Here is a 16,542-nt window from a genome sequence, read left to right on the forward strand (position 1 = left end):
TCTTAGTTTTGAGTTGTTAACTTGCTGGATAGCCTAGTCAAACTTAGCAAGGCCAGTCACAATTAACATTTTTCTACTGATCTGTGCTATTAATGTATGTTCTGCACGATTACAATAATTTCGAGCATTTTAATTTTCCTTTTTAAACAGTGAGAGGCAGCGACGAGCTGTGCCTCATCTGCAATTTTCAATGAATGAGCCTAATATGCATTGAGATGCGTGAGAATAAACTCATGCATCTTCATTTGCTAAAAGAATTTACGTTTTGTTAGGCCTATATAGATGGAACCGGGAAGGCTGGCTTGTTACCGGCATCATCGTGTTTGAAAGCACGTTATTAAAAGCGTGTGTCCCTGTCTTAATGCAATGAATGAAACTTAGTCTAAGGTGATTTAAAATGACACCAAATTAATTTCGATTATTCTGCCGTTGGATTAATCCGAAATGAATTTGGTGTCAAGTAAAATCACCTTATAAGTTTCATATTGTTGAACATATAAACGCTGTAGTCTGAATCATTTTTATCTGCGCTGTATAATAGGCCTACATGTTGGGGATTAGCCCGTCTGCATACCCGTTCGGGATGGATCGGTCAAAACTAAAATTTCCTTAAAACGAAAAAACGAGCAGTTTCACTTGGGCACCCCTTCTAATATCATTCGGAAGGGTAAAAGCTAAATGTGTGCCAAATTTCATTCTTTTATCACCCCGGTCACGATCGCGTTGTTAAGCCACTATCAGTTTCTCTTGGCTTTGGTCGGGAACTTGAACGCATGCGCAGTCTGTGGGATCGATGTATCCTCTGCTCAATAATAATGTCTGTAGTGACGTATGAAAGTGGTGACGTATTTCTGACAGTTTAGTCACGTCTGTGAACCGTAACTTGTGGAGTTGCATTTCGTGTTTGTAATTTGTGAAACCGTAATCGTGAAGTTGTATTTCGTGTTTGTAATTCGTGAATTCGTATTCGTAATGAAGAAATCGTAATCGTGAAGTTGCATTTTGTGTTTGTAAAAAAATATGTATGTAAATATGTATTTTCTGCTCAACTTCAAAAAATATGCACGTATATCTATTTTATACACACGAACATTCTGACAGCTTCCTTACTCCATATGGCTGGTTAACCTGTACCGTCTAATGATTTGTGGTTCGCTTAACTGAAAAATTGTTATACGAGTTGAAAAAAATATTTCTGTGCGCTGTCTCTGTCTGTCTTCTCTTTGCTCTTATAACTGCTGCCATATCAACGTTTTCAGACTCAATGGAAATGTGCTTGCTGGTTAAGACGTGCTTTTATGAGGGCGGAGAATTATCCCGCAAATTAGAGACGTGCGCTCGCCAGGCAGTTTTAGTAAATACCACGCAATACATCATTAGGCGCACTTACCTTCTCTCCTCCCATTAAATTGCGCTTCACGCCCAGGTTCCACCCACGTTTCCGTGCCCTCCCACGTTCACACCCCCAAAGCGTTAATATGCGCCTCTACTCAAATGCGCCTCCTTAGTAAATACCGTTTTATGTTTACGACGGCTATTTTACGCCTGAAATGGGCGCAATCCTGTTAGTAAACCAGGCCCTAAGTGCCCCTGTAGGGCGATGGAGATCACAAGACAGACCATTCCCCTGACATTTTATTCAACTTGAGAAATATTTTATTCTCCAGATACATACTGCCAGTTACATAAAAAAAAACACTGATCATAGCTTTTGTTTCAGCATGACACTAACTTGATAATAAATAAGATAGATCTAACAGATGTGTTTGAATTTGAAATAAGTTTCAGTTAGGTAAAGGTATGTAATGTGCAAGAGAAGCTTAATCAAAGGTATAGACATGTTTGCTTGACCTCTTGTAAGAATGGCATTTGCTCAATTGTTTGGCCCAGTTCAAGGTATTCTACTTACAGCAAATTAATAATAAAATATAAATCCATATTATAATCATGTCAATTGTGTAAGAGTTGAGGAGGTGCAAACGATGGTAGAGTTGAAGATTGCATGAAGTTATGAGGGTTGGCTTTGCCTTTATTTATCGGTGTGAAATGCACTTTTTCAGATCTTCTTCATCTGAGCCATAAGCTCCTCAAGGCTACAGTCTGTCTCTCCAACCATCGCAGCCGATGAAGCAGCATCTCCACCCTGAAATCAACAGCAACTTTAATATAAAAACTCTGTTTTGGGACAAGATGTATTGCACCAGTCATGAAGTAAACGTCTTCAACCCCAACAAAAACTGTAACACGGCTAGAACTAAGTTTTGGGTTGCATACAGAGTCATGGAAGCCAGACAAACGGAACCAAGGAGGTGGTGTATATTGCAAAGAGAAGGGGCCCCGGCACTGAGCCGTGGGGCCAGTCTTGTAGTGGTAAAAAAGTAGGTAAATTACACATTCACAGACACATCCTTATGCAATGTTAAAAAGGTGGATAAACTACTTATCCTCTATGCAGGACTGCATTACTATTACTAATAATTATTAATCCCCCAGTTCTAGCCCACCAACTCTATCTGTGTCTGATGTCTTGAAAAGGGTAACAAATGGCCAAATATAGTGAAGTGTGGCGTCATTGATGAGTTCAGCACTCATACCGAGATTGATTCTTAAGTGCTGACAAACAGATAGAAGCTTCATATTTCAGGTCACAAAGGCATACGATTGTATTTAATCAAGTATGTATGTGTGTTCACATATCTTTCAATGAGAAACAGAACCACCTATCCTGTGTGAAAGCACGGGACCTTTGAGTTCTTGTTTTGAAATGCTTACAAATATTGTCAATGTATTCTTCTTCTACGGGGTAGTCATGAAAAGATATTCTACTTTATATTTGAGAAAAGTGAGCCTTTTGACTGAATACAATTGAATGCATTGTGTTAAAAATCCACTGTTCACCATCTTGCAGTATTATTACTTACTATTTGAATAATCCACTGCTTTAATGACCAATTAGTAATCATCCAAACTTTATTCCTAGTTTAGATTCCTGACTAACTGGCAACCTTAAATGGCAACCAGTTCACTCTTGGTGCATCAGTAAAATCTAAGTTTTTTCTTAAATAACGATTACATAGTTAAGACCGTTCTCTGTAAAAAAAAATCTACTTCAGACCTCTCTGTATGTTGCCGATTACCCACCTGCGTTGGAATAGTATACGCTAAAGCACCCACCTGCGTTGGAATAGTATACGCTAAAGTGCCCACCTGCATTGGAATAGTATACGCTAAATAACCCACCTGCGTCGGAATAGTATACGCTAAAGCAATGCCGACTGGCAAGGCAGGAACAGGTCCAGACGCCAGCTCCAGCTCCTCCTCTGTGACCTCAGAGACTAACTCAATACCTATCAGCGAGAAAAGGGTTTAAGAATCTAGTAAAACATTCATATATGTCCACATGTAATCATAGAACACTAGTGATATACTTATATATAGTCACATGGTAACAAACTTACCCCAATCATTTTCTTCATGCACCACTTCCTCTTTGACTTCTGGCACATCAACATCTTCCCTGGGTCTCTCTGCTTCCTTTTTCTGCTTGAGAGTGCATGTGTTAATAAAGAATGCCAAGTATACCTTCACATTATTGCACCTAACGCTCTGGAATCTGGAACTTTGCTGGTGAGACGAAGAACAATGAGACACATTTTGTCTGGAATATATATTATAGGTTTGCACTTTATCATATAAATATGATGATAGCAATGACATAAACCTTAGTATTATACAGGAACATGCTAGTCTAGATACATCTCTTTTCACGCAGTGTCTAATGATATACACAAACACATTAAAACCTTGAATCTTCCATTGAATCGTCCCTCAACTCCATAGAGTTAAACAGAGCAACACCCTACTATTGACCCTAGATCTGTGATCAGCCTTACCTGATACTCCTGTTGTTGTCTCCTACAGTAGGCATCGCTACACTGAGGGTTAGGTTTCATGGACATGGTAGGGAAGAAATCCTGCATGGCATTATAACCCAGGTAGTGACTAACTGTCCCAAAACCGAGCAGGAACCTGTCAAAAATGTTAAAACGTATAATGAGCCCTGTACAATCACAACCAAACATCTCTAATCAACGAAATTCAACATCAATTTTAAGACTAAAAACACTTGAGCTGTTACTGAACCCGCCAAAGCTCCATTTTGAAGTGATATGTTCACTTACTTCAGGACGTTTTGTACTAGCACCCCGGCAATCACACCCATTGTCGTAGGCAGGCTGGCTGCACACACCCCATCTCTCTTCAGCGTCTTCTCATCAATGTTTGCTGCCACAATTAACGGAGGAGCGCACTGCCATGAAACAAATAGTAAAAAGGGGAAGTGTTGATCAGATCCATTCTTGACTGAAGCAGGAGGCGTGTTGCAGGAAAATCAGATACATCTTAAAGATGTACATTACTGTTCAAAACTTTGGATTCACTCCCCACCCCCATCAAATAAGGTGGAACATGAATTGCAGATATAGTCAACACATTGACAAAGTGAGAAATTCCTGGAATGGAATCCTTCACTTTCAGCAAGTAACCAAACAGCATCTTTCAGGGAGTAACCACACTGCATCTTTCAGGGAGTAACCACACGGCATCTTTCAGCAAGTACTAACCACACATTTACTAATCCATTTCCATGCTGAATGCACTTTGTGTAGAGAGGGAGGCCGACAACGGACAGAGACATGAGTTGTAAATTGAGTAGGACAGTGAAGGCACAGAGAACCTTAGGTTTGTAGAAGACAACATGCTAGCCTACAGGACAAAATGTTAATGCATCTTAAGACAGTTCCATCTATCTGTATAACGAAAATATTTTGAGACTTAACGTCGCCTTCATTGCAATAGTAGTGAAAGTGAACACAGGACGTTCTCCTTCAGCTATGGGGGAACGAGCATGCGACTGCGTATGATCAGGTTATAGGTAGTTCAGTTCACAACAAAAGTTTATAGGACAAACGAGAGAACAGTCAAAATGGTTTAACTACACGAAGCACTGCAACGAGTAGGCTAGTTTAAAAAAAAAAAAAAACACAAACCAAACATATGTACCTGATGCCAGAAGGCTATTAGAATTGCACCTGAAGCCGTTCTTGTGGTCAGATGAGAAAAATGCAAAAAAGGATAGCTATGCATGGCAGAAAAAGGATGGTTTTGAATTACTCCCTACTGTCAAATATAGAAGATGATCGGTGTTCTTCATAGCACTAGCTTTCACTGCTATGCCGATGATACTCAACTATACCTGTCCATGAAGCAAGATAAAAAAAATGGCCCTAGCCTAGCTTGAAGCTTGCCTTACAGATGTTGAAGTCTGGACGACTAAGAAATGATTGCTGATGACCTCAGATAAAACTGAGGTTATGGCTGTAGGCTAAAAACATTTGAGGCACTATATCCAGCCATCTACCTACACTACCAACCCAAGTCTTCAAGCCCAAGACCTCTCTCAACTCTCACATTAACAGATATTCAAGACATCCTTCTTTCACCTACATAATATTGCCAAAATCCCATTATTTTACTTGCCTCTCTTCACTGGCTCCCTGTCAAAAGTAGAATCAATTTAAAAAATATACTCCTTCAAACACAAATCCTTTAACGACCTAGCTCCCAACTACCTTAGGGATTTTATGGTCATATAAATAATATTAATTCATTTTATTTTTAACGCACTTTTCATTCACAAGAATCTGCCCATCAAGATCTTAAAATGTAGGCTGCGATTCCAATTGTCAAAAATTACGGTAGGAGCTAAAATCTTTCGCCATCATGCCCCCCTCCTATGGAATAATCTTCCTTCCTCTGTCCGAGAAGCAGATCCCCTCTCTACTTTTAGGTGTAGATTAAAAGCTTTTCTTTTCAATACTCCCCATAGTCAGGAATGGTATGTGGACATCTAGAACTCATTGCAAAGGGCCTATTTGAATCCACAGTGAAAACACAAAAGACTTAATAAGCAGATAACTAGCCGTCATTTTAGGCAAAGGGAACTATGGCATTTAAACTAGTTAAGGTCCTTAACTAGATGGGTAGCATAGCAACTAAACAATAGCAAACAGGGAACACTGTTCATTGCATAGCCTGAAGCCAAGTTTAAAATCAGCTAACCAATAAAAGGCAGTCTTTGGTTCAAAGTGATCACAACCACTTGTTAAATGGCTTCACATAGATATTTACCAATCCTGAGAGAAATAATGGGACTTCAGTGGAGCGAGGGATACCAATGCAGTGAATAAAGGGGGAGAAGTCTCCCCATGCCCTTACCCTTCTCAATCACGTTAATTCCCCCCCCCCCCACCCTTCTCAATCACGTTAATTCATCACTCTTACCCTTCTCAATCATGTTACTTTAATGGTTGCGATTCCCACTGCAACTGTGTCAAAAGATTATCGTTTATATGATACTGTATATGATGAAGTCAATCAACAATTTGACTTGAACGCTTAGCGTCCATTCCTTCACACCATAGCACAAAATAAATGCTTACTAAGTGGTATGAATCCCTACTTACATACAATTTTAAATGGCATACAACTACATGGCATTTAGTTTTAAGTGTTACAATGACATAACGTTAAATAAACTACAGTAAATGCATGGGCGCGGTCAATACACAGGTTCGTTTTATGAAATTACACAAAATACTGTTACGGTTTATATACGATGCAGTTAATAGTCTGGGGTAATTGGTCACACTGGTACCGTATTTTTGTGTTTGACAAATCCCCCATATTTTGTTAATGTTAAAAAAATGGAGTGACCCAGCTCTTCTCAGTAAAAATATGCTCATATATGAAAACTACTTCAAGTAGGACAAAACATAAGGTCAAGTACAAAGTTTAGAGGAATTGTAAGACTTACAGCAAAACAGGCCGTCTCTCCTGGGATAATTAGCTGAATGTGACCAGACACGGCATTCTCACTGACTCCTGACTCCATCCATGTCTGACCCAATTCATTACATGCCTGAATGAGCAGAGACAAATGAACACATACACACATGAACAGTGCATTGGACAAAAAAAACATCATCCACACTTAAATTGTGATTATGTGATAATGACATTATTACGACTATTACTGTGCCTACTCACAGTAGTGGTGGCCATGCAAGCTTCAAAGAACTATATGATAATGACGTTCAACGCCTACTCACAGTATTGATGGACTACTGACAGTATTGATGGCCTACTGACAGTATTGATGGCCTATTGACAGTGTTGATGCCCTACTGACAGTATTGATGGCCTACTCACAGTAGTAATGGCCTACTCACAGTATTGATGGCCATGCGAGCCTCAAAGTTATCCACACAACTCAGGACCAGATCCACAGGCTTTCCCTCTTCAATCCCCCCATGACTGGAATAAACAACATGATATATGAAATAAAATAAACATGATATATGACATATACCCTATGACTGGAATGTAACATAACCTTGATGTATGAAATATAAGCACAACTATGCAATGTACTAAAAAAAGCAACCCAGCATTTACAGGACAATATGGCTATAAATAACAGGACTGAATCCCATGCCCATGCTTTGACATACCTTATGCGATCCATGAAATGTGTGAAATTGTCCATTGTGGTGATGTTGTAGTTGTGGATTTCAAATATGACATCTGGGTTGATGTTTCTAATACGAAGAAAAAAGTTAATTATTGATGCATGGTTTTCTACAGTGTCATCATGGTGTATGCTAAATAACATTTATGCCAACTTGTCTCCAACAGTTTGACTTTATTAAGTACAAAATACTGGTGCAAAAATCAGAATGTCTCAAAATAAAATCAGAGCATTTTCACCAGCTCTCAGGTCACTAGGAGTAGCTAACATAAACAGCTTCTAGAAGCATCTTACATGCACATTGCACACCTTATAAAATGGATGTTTTTCAATACAATTCAGTCAAAATTTTGACACACCATCTCGTTCAATGTTTTTAATGTCCTACACTGTAGATTAACCCTGACAATATCAAAACTAAGACATAACACATATGGGATTATGTATAAATAAAAAAGTGTTAAAGCGAAATACCGTAAATCCTCAAATAAAGACCGGGATTCAATTAGAGGCCAGACTTAAGATAGTAGCCGGGGCGTGGTCGAAATAATAGCCGGGCCCCGAATACAGGCCGGGGGTGAAATTAGGTAACGGTAGCCTATTTTACTGTAGCCTACCAGCATCAGTCCATCAGCACAAAGCAGACATCACAATTTGATTTAATGTATTTCATAAATACATGTTCTCCTCATGTTTAATGCTATTTTCATGGGCTGTTTTCAATATAAAAAGAAATGTTTCAGCCTGCCAGGCGAATTTGTTATTATACAGTTACTTGCCAAAATGATCCTCCGAAATACCACTTTTAATGATTTTGTTGCCGTTTCGTGATTTCCGCAGAAACAATTGTTGTTCAGGCTAATAGAACTTTAAAGTTCCAGGTGTTGCGTGGCAACCCATTTCTTGCTGACTTCAAGTTATAATGACTTTCAGCTACGTCAAATGACCGGACTACTTGCGGAATGATATTAAAGATGTTAATTAGAAGCACAAAACCCGTCGCCAATGACAGCAGTCATTAACATTAACTTTTCGCAGGGGTGAATATCAAGAAGTTACAGACCTGCAAACCTTACAGGCCTGTGCCCTGTGCAGCCTTAGTAAATAAAAGACCCCGGACACAATTTGAAGATTTACCGTATTATTATTTTATATCTTAAATGTTTAAGTTTTTATTGAAATAACCAGTGTTTGCTTTGATGACCGTTTTGCAAACTACTGGAAATATCTCATCCAACTATTTCGGAGGATCATGAGGTATTCACCCGGAATGTTTGTTTATATGAAAATCAATACGTTATTTAATTAATTGAATTAGTTAAACTAATTTCAGATGCGTTTAAAGTCCAACCAGTTCACAAATCATTGGTTTATTTGTTATATGCCCCTACAAAAGAGTCAAAAACCTTTCAAGTAAGCAATGGTGATACAATGACGTAAGAAACGTACCTAAGTGTGTGCTCTGCTGCTTTCACTTTACTGAAGCCCGCTTGATGGGGCTGGAAGAAGAGTCGGTTCATGTTTGCAAGCTCTACTTTGTCATAGTCAAACAGCAGCAACTGTGCAGTGAATAAAAAAGTAAAGAAGCATGAAAGATTGTTTTTCATCTTCCTAAATCCCGTAAGGCAATTCTGCTCAGTACATATACAGTACCAGTCAAAAGTTTGGACACACCTTCTAATTTTTTCCTTTACTTTTATTATTTTCTACATGGAAACACTTTTTTTGTTTAGAACATTATTCCATATGTGTTCTTTCCTAGTTTAAATGTCTTCTGCATTAATCTACAATGTAGAAAATAGTAAAGAAAACACTTCTCCACAAAATTAAAGGTATGTCCAAACCTTTGACTGGTACTGTATGCAAAACACAATTCTGCTCAGTAGCCTACACATAACCAAAACTAGATTCTGCTCAGTACATAAACAAAACTTGCTTAATCACAGGTCTTGTATAGATGTTCAGCTGAAATTTGGCGAAAGAATGGTTAAGCTCATGTTTATGGTACAACAATAATAATTCAATATATCAGCGTTCGGCAGAGATGTGTTTTATCCTTTGACATAAGACCTACAACAAGTTTTATTGTAAAAATGCAACACTATACAGCCGCGGAAAAAATTAAGAGACCACTTCAAAATTATCAGTTTCTCTGGTTTTACTATTTATTGGTATGTGTTAAAGTAAAATGTACATTTTTGTTTTATTCTATAACCTACTGGCAACATTCCTACCAAATTTCAAATAAAAATATTGTCATTTAGATCATTTATTTGCAGAAAAATGACAATTGGTCAAAATAGCAAAAAAGATGCAGTGTCTTCAGATCTCGAATAATGCAAAGAAAACAAGCTCATATTCATTTTTAAACTACACAATACTAATGCTTTAACTTAGGAAGAGTTCAGAAATCAATATTTGGTGGAATAACCTTGATTTAAAATCACAACTTTCATGTGTCTTGGCATGCTCTCCACCAGTCTTTCACATTGCCGTTGGGTGACTTTATGCTACTCCTGGCGCAAGAATTCAAGCAGCTCGGCTTCTTTTCATGGCTTGTGACCATCCATCTTCCTCTTGATCACATTTCAGAGTTTTTTTTATGGGATTCAGGTCTCGAAATTGGGCTGGCCATGACAGGGTCCTGATCTGGTGATACTCCATCCACACCTTTACTGGCCTGGCTGTGTGGCATGGAGTATTGCCCTGCTGGAAAAAACACTTCTCAGAGTTGGGGAACATTGTCAGAGCAAAAGGAAGCAAGTTTTTCTTCCGGGACAACGTTGTACTTTGCCTGGCTGAGGTTTGTAAAAGACCATAAGGATTGAACCAAAGCCGACTGGGGGGTCTCCTAGTTCGTCTTCTCTGATGAGTCCAATTTCACAGTAGGTGCAAGACTCTGTGGCTTGTAGGCCTCTCCAGGTCTCCGTCTAACCATCAGACGACCATGTGTTGGGCAAAGCTGAAAATTGGACTCATCAGAGAAGACGAACTAGGAGACCCTCCAGTTCGCTTTGGTTCAATCCTTATGGTCTTTTACAAACCTCAGCCAGGCAAAGTACAACGTTGTCCCGGAAGAAAAACTTGCTTCCTTTTGCTCTGACAATGTTCCCCAACTCTGAGAAGTGTTTTTTCCAGCAGGGCAATGCTCCATGCCACACAGCCAGGCCAGTAAAGGTGTGGATGGAGTATCACCAGATCAGGACCCTGTCATGGCCAGCCCAATTTCGAGACCTGAATCCCATAAAAAAAACTCTGAAATGTGATCAAGAGGAAGATGGATGGTCACAAGCCATGAAAAGAAGCCGAGCTGCTTGAATTCTTGCGCCAGGAGTAGCATAAAGTCACCCAATGGCAATGTGAAAGACTGGTGGAGAGCATGCCAAGACACATGAAAGTTGTGATTTTAAATCAAGGTTATTCCACCAAATATTGATTTCTGAACTCTTCCTAAGTTAAAGCATTAGTATTGTGTAGTTTAAAAATGAATATGAGCTTGTTTTCTTTGCATTATTCGAGATCTGAAGACACTGCATCTTTTTTGCTATTTTGACCAATTGTCATTTTTCTGCAAATAAATGATCTAAATGACAATATTTTTATTTGAAATTTGGTAGGAATGTTGCCAGTAGGTTATAGAATAAAACAAAAATGTACATTTTACTTTAACACATACCAATAAATAGTAAAACCAGAGAAACTGATAATTTTGAAGTGGTCTCTTAATTTTTTCCGCGGCTGTATATTATATATGGTTCCCCTTAAAGGTCTGAAACAGCTGTTTCCACATATATATCACAGCCTATCTAAAATTGCTATAGTGTGGACTAATATATGCATTAATGCTTTCCCTTCAAGACAGGGTGCTGACGGGCCAGAGTTCTAAACCAAGATTTCTCAAGGCAAACAGTAGATTGAAGATCAAAAATGCAGCACTTTGTTGTTGTCTTTATACGTACACTGTTTTCGAGTGTGGTTGTGTTGCACGAATAATTGCACATAAAGTGAATGGAAGTCAAACGACAGAGTATACATATGAATTGCAGGGACCAAAGAAGTTTAGGATAGTTAGATTCCTTTGCTGGGTGGATACCAGCTAGGAACAGCGAACACCATACCAGTGCTGGTTTTCAGCAGAATACTGTACCTTTAAGTATAACGTCATCAGACGGATGAGAATGCACATTATAATACAACATGTAACTTAAATTTAATTTGCATTACCTTACCAATGCCACACCTCGTTAGCATTTCTGCAGTGACGCTACCGACACCCCCAACCCCGACCACTGCAACAGTATACGAGCGAATTTTCTGGTAAGGAAAAGTAAACACTAGGTTATACGTTGCTCCTTCAGTATAACATTCATGTCTCTGGCTAGGCAACCAGTGTAGTTTGCTAAAGTTATTATCATGACATTACTTGCTTACCTCGTAATCTTCTACAATGCCCATACGTTTCAAAGCCATAAGACGACTGAAAGACAAGAACATACGATTGATTTAACTTTACAGCTGATGCAGGACAGACAGCTGTCAGAAATACTCTGACGAATATCTAACCTTTCGATGTTAATTCAAATAGTACACCTAAATCTGTTAGATAACGAGCTAAATCACATGTGCCATCAGACTCCGCCTTTAAGATTAAATCACTTTATTCACGTTACCTGTATGGATTTGAATCCACTACTTCTGCGCTCATCTGATCGATTTTTGGTCGAGGACATGCCTGATGATCTGTGTCTTGGTAGCTTTTCTGCTTACATTTTATCAGTTCGTTTTCGAGTTCACGAACTCGGAGCTTGAGTTCTTCGACAGTCGACATTGCAGCACTTAAAATAAGCCGATGTATTCTTTTACGAGTGGCTACCTAGAGTCTTCTGATTACCCAAGGGATACGACAGACAGCTTGCTATATGTTCAGGTTGTTTAGTAGATATTACAGCTACAGTGATACGTCATTGAACAGTCGTATGTGTGACGTGGCGTTTTCTTATTTGATCAAACGTGAAGCTATGCCGCGTTCGAGCAGCGTGGAACTTCCTGTCTGTGTCGAAATAGTGAAGGCCGCTTCCGGTCTCGATTTCCGGGTGGAAGACGGCAAAAAAAAAAAAAAGTAAAAGCCCAAGATTACTGAGGTATAACAGCACGAACGAAATGATCTTTCTTTAGTGTAATACAGATATAGCGGTAAAGAATGTTGATATGTATCGCTCTAAAAACAAATGTAGACCTAACATATCGCCGCACTTCACCAATGTTGTTAGCCTAGATTGTATTTCTATGCTTTAGTGCGGTTATCAAACTACAACAATTTCGCAATTGTTGAAGTTTGAAATGTCTCACCATAAAATAAAAAGCATTCCTCCTTTCTTACAGCAGGTATGAAACTGCACAATGAAGTATAAATAAAGGAATAAAAAGAAGAACTTTAAGAAGGCTTTTGAAACAATATTTGCAACAATATGTGTGATGCGCAACTCAACTCTATAAAGTTGTGATATGAACAAAAGCAAAGAAATGTAGATAAAAACATTTTAAATGCGCACATGATGGACAAACTTAATGAAATAATTTCATTTAGTTTGTCCATCGTGTGCGCACTTCTGTGAGACCACGCCTTAATGCTTATGCCATAAATTAGGTTACATGACAGGTCAAATCTCAGGTTTTATCTTTTCAACATTTCACATGTCTGAATGTTACGGATGTTATTACATCTCATGGATTTTCACGCCCAATAGCATAGAATACTAAGTACAAGTCCAATAGACTTGTGGGTAGGGGTAGTTGTGGGTGGCTCACGGATTTTCACAGATTTCAATCGCTGATCTCATGGATTTCGGTCAAGTTAACTAAATGGGACATATGTGCAATTGAAAAAAAGCCTGCAGATTTAAGTCACATTTTCAAACAGATACACTGAAGAATCAGCTGCATACACTGACATTGCAAACGTATAGGCTCAGAAAACTAAAGTGTACCCCCTCAATATAGGGGTCAGGTGGCTTTATTAGAAGGTGTAGAACATGATTCTGGAATAAAAAGTGGGGAATTGCCATCCACGTGGCATCCACAGCCTTTCAGGCAAATTACCGTAAAAAATACGGTGACAATGTAAAAGACATTACAGTATGCTTTTTAGCAACCGTATTTTTAACGGTGAAATTCAGGCAACCACAGCTGCCGGTATTACACCGTAAATTTTACGGGATTTTTTTTTACAGTGTACCAAATGCTGTGTACAACCCCTGGTGTTTCCCTTCCCCTTCTGCCACACAACCCTTCCCCTTCCCCCCTTCCTATCTCCACCCGGCCAACCTCAAGCAGATGGGTCCCCCCTTATGTGCCGTGGTTCTGCTTAAAGTTTCTCCCTGACTAACAGGGAGTTTTTTCTTGCCCCTGTTGCCATTGTGCTTGCACTAAGGGGGTTCAGGCTCTGGGCTCTGTAAAGCGCTAGAGACAATTGTATTGTTATGGCGCTTTATACATAAAATTGAATTTAATTGAATTGGATTGGTCTTTTGACCTCTGAAGGCCGAATTGAAACACACTAACACCTCAAAAGTTGTTAGGCTGAGATAACTTAAAATTGTACCCCCTCAATATAGGGTTCAGATTTCCTTAATAGAAGGTGCAGAACAGTTGTCTGGGAATTCCCCGCCACCTTCACTGCATTTCATTTGCTCAGTTAAGGCTAATTTATGCTCAGAGACGTAAGCGTAAGCGCAAGCACAAGAGGCCGCGCAAGCCCCTTGCGCGACTCTTGCGCGACTTTTCACGTCTTGCGTGCGTCGGCCCCTTTTTCTAGACTTGCGTCTTTTTTACGTAAGCTTTTACGCGAGCCTCGCAGCCTGCATTCTATCAACAGATGTTACGAGATGAGGTTACTAAAATATTATGCATGTCTACTCAGTTTTACAGTGCTTCCCAAGTAAAGGTTTGAAAAGGACTTCAAGCTTCAGACTTTCTGATAGGGAACCTGTTATCTATCTGCAGAGCAAATGGTCAGGCTCATACAAAAACATTTACGTGAATTAATTGATGCTAATACCTAGCGCGGTGTCTATACGATTTTCCATATACATTAGCATTAAGCTAACGCATTTTCTACCACAGCAAAACATGCAATACTATGTGATTGTTTTTAGAAACGAATGTTACGTGATGAGATTACTAAAATGTAGTCTGCATGTCTGCTCAGTTTAACAGTGCTACCCAAGCAAAGGTTTGAAAAGAACTTCAAGCTTCAGGCTTTCTGTTAGGGAATTAGCTTTCTATCTGCCAAGCAAATGGCAGGCTCATGACAAGATGCGCAACCTTTGGGAGCATGAACTGCCATGAGTAAATTTTGCGCAACAATTAACCCCAACGCAGAACCAAGCAGCCGCCTTTAAGGCTGATTTATGCTCAGAGACGTAAGCGTAAGCGCAAGCGCAAGAGGCCGCGCAAGCCCCTTGCGCAACCCTTGCGCGACTTTTCATGCTTGCGTGCGTCGGCCCCTTTTTCTAGACTTGCGTAATTTTTTACGTAAGCTCTTACGCGAGCCTAGCAGCCTGCATTCTATCAACGAAAAAGCAAATGGCAGGCTCATGACAAGACGCCTGCCTTTGGGAGCATGAACTGCTATGAGTAAATTTTGCGAAACAATTAACCCCAACGCAGAAGCAAGCAGCCGCCTTTAGTCTGGCGAACTACGCAATGGCGGTCCACTTCAGTCACGTAATTGGACACTCCTTCACCCAATCAGACCAATGATACAGGTGACCGTCTTTGCATCCCGTTTTCAATTTAATCATTGAGGGCGTTTAGATGCACACTATAAAAACAGATTATTATCGGGTTTTGTAGTTAGACTGTCTGGTTATTCTAGTGCTCATGTAAACGGAATAAACTGATTTCGTTAAAAGTTTTTGAAAAACCCGTTTAACACACCTATTTTGTTACGTAGACGTTGTTAGTTTAAATCCGCCAATGGCGTGCCAGGTAGCCAATAGCCAGTTTGTGATTGGCTCCAAGGATCCTTACAATGCTGAACTAAGTTGGTATAGCCGCCTCGCCAGACTAACTGAGCAAATGAAATGCAGTGAAGGTGGCGGGGAATTCCCAGACGAGCAGAACAGGACTCTGAAATTAAAAGTGGTGAATTGTCTTCCAAGTGGCATCCACAGCCTTTTTGAACACGTGGCCTTTTGATCTCTTTAGACCTTCTTGCCATACACTGATACTGCAAAAGGTGTTAGGCTGGGAAAACTATAACTATACACCGAGTCTGGCATTTGTTTGGTATGAGTAAATACTGACACAAAGTTTAACTATGTCATTTCTGATTGCCGTAAGTGGATCACTTAAGCCAGTGTGAATAATACATTTGGTGTATCTGCGTTTAGAATAAGTGATTAATTGTAGGTGTGATTCTATTTTGATTCGTTTGCTCTAGCTCCAGGTATACTGTTCACCATTGCCGAAGGTGTTGCTAACTTAATGTTTCTCAGAGTAGAATCAGCCATTAACACAACTTTATCATCAACACCGGTGTAACTAATGGGGGTGAATCGGTTAGAAATGAAGACGGGTTGTGAGTGTCACGGTCACGGACATCAATTTATTTCACTTTACCCCAACCCATTTGTCTTGAAATTCAGGCTGTGGTGATACCGCAGGTCTGCTAATGAGTTTTTCAGCATCATACACCCTCTTGTTGAAACGAGATCTGTCTTCACCAATACGTCCCCATCCTAGCCGTCCTGGGTTCACTAGGTCACTAGGGGGCGCACTCTCACCTTACTACTAAAACATGCATTTTCTCCTATAGTTTTTAACTTTTAACTACTTGAATCAGTGGAAGGTCAGGGCCTGTGATGTGACTATAGCCAGGTGAAATTCTGCTGTGACTATGTCTGAGTTGAAAAACATTCAGCCAAGTTGTATATTTCACTGCATCGCTATTT

At 39.6% G+C, this 16,542-nt stretch overlaps 1 protein-coding gene across 3 annotated transcripts in view; it reads right to left on the bottom strand.

Annotated features, from left to right (window-relative positions):
- Positions 1-1,646: 1,646 nt before the first annotated feature.
- The window catches only part of uba5 (ubiquitin-like modifier activating enzyme 5), a 48,723-nt gene continuing 33,827 nt past the window's right edge, over positions 1,647-16,542 (bottom strand). For 2 of the 3 annotated variants that reach the window (XM_080855171.1, XM_080855170.1), the window contains exons 2-12: positions 12,020-12,065; positions 11,813-11,902; positions 9,038-9,147; positions 7,572-7,658; positions 7,290-7,374; positions 6,875-6,979; positions 4,182-4,309; positions 3,894-4,029; positions 3,459-3,540; positions 3,241-3,347; positions 1,647-2,143 (exon numbers count right to left, since the gene is read on the bottom strand). In XM_080855171.1, the coding sequence (XP_080711297.1) occupies positions 2,057-2,143; positions 3,241-3,347; positions 3,459-3,540; positions 3,894-4,029; positions 4,182-4,309; positions 6,875-6,979; positions 7,290-7,374; positions 7,572-7,658; positions 9,038-9,147; positions 11,813-11,902; positions 12,020-12,058 (1,056 nt within the window). In that variant the 5' untranslated portion in view covers positions 12,059-12,065 and the 3' untranslated portion in view covers positions 1,647-2,056. Of the gene's footprint in view, positions 2,144-3,240; positions 3,348-3,458; positions 3,541-3,893; positions 4,030-4,181; positions 4,310-6,874; positions 6,980-7,289; positions 7,375-7,571; positions 7,659-9,037; positions 9,148-11,812; positions 11,903-12,019; positions 12,066-12,258; positions 12,542-16,542 lie in introns of those variants that run through there. The other variant, XM_080855169.1, reaches the window with a different exon arrangement.

Source organism: Sprattus sprattus (assembly GCF_963457725.1).
Source record: "Sprattus sprattus genome assembly, chromosome: 17".
Classification (NCBI taxonomy): Eukaryota; Metazoa; Chordata; class Actinopteri; order Clupeiformes; family Clupeidae; genus Sprattus; species Sprattus sprattus.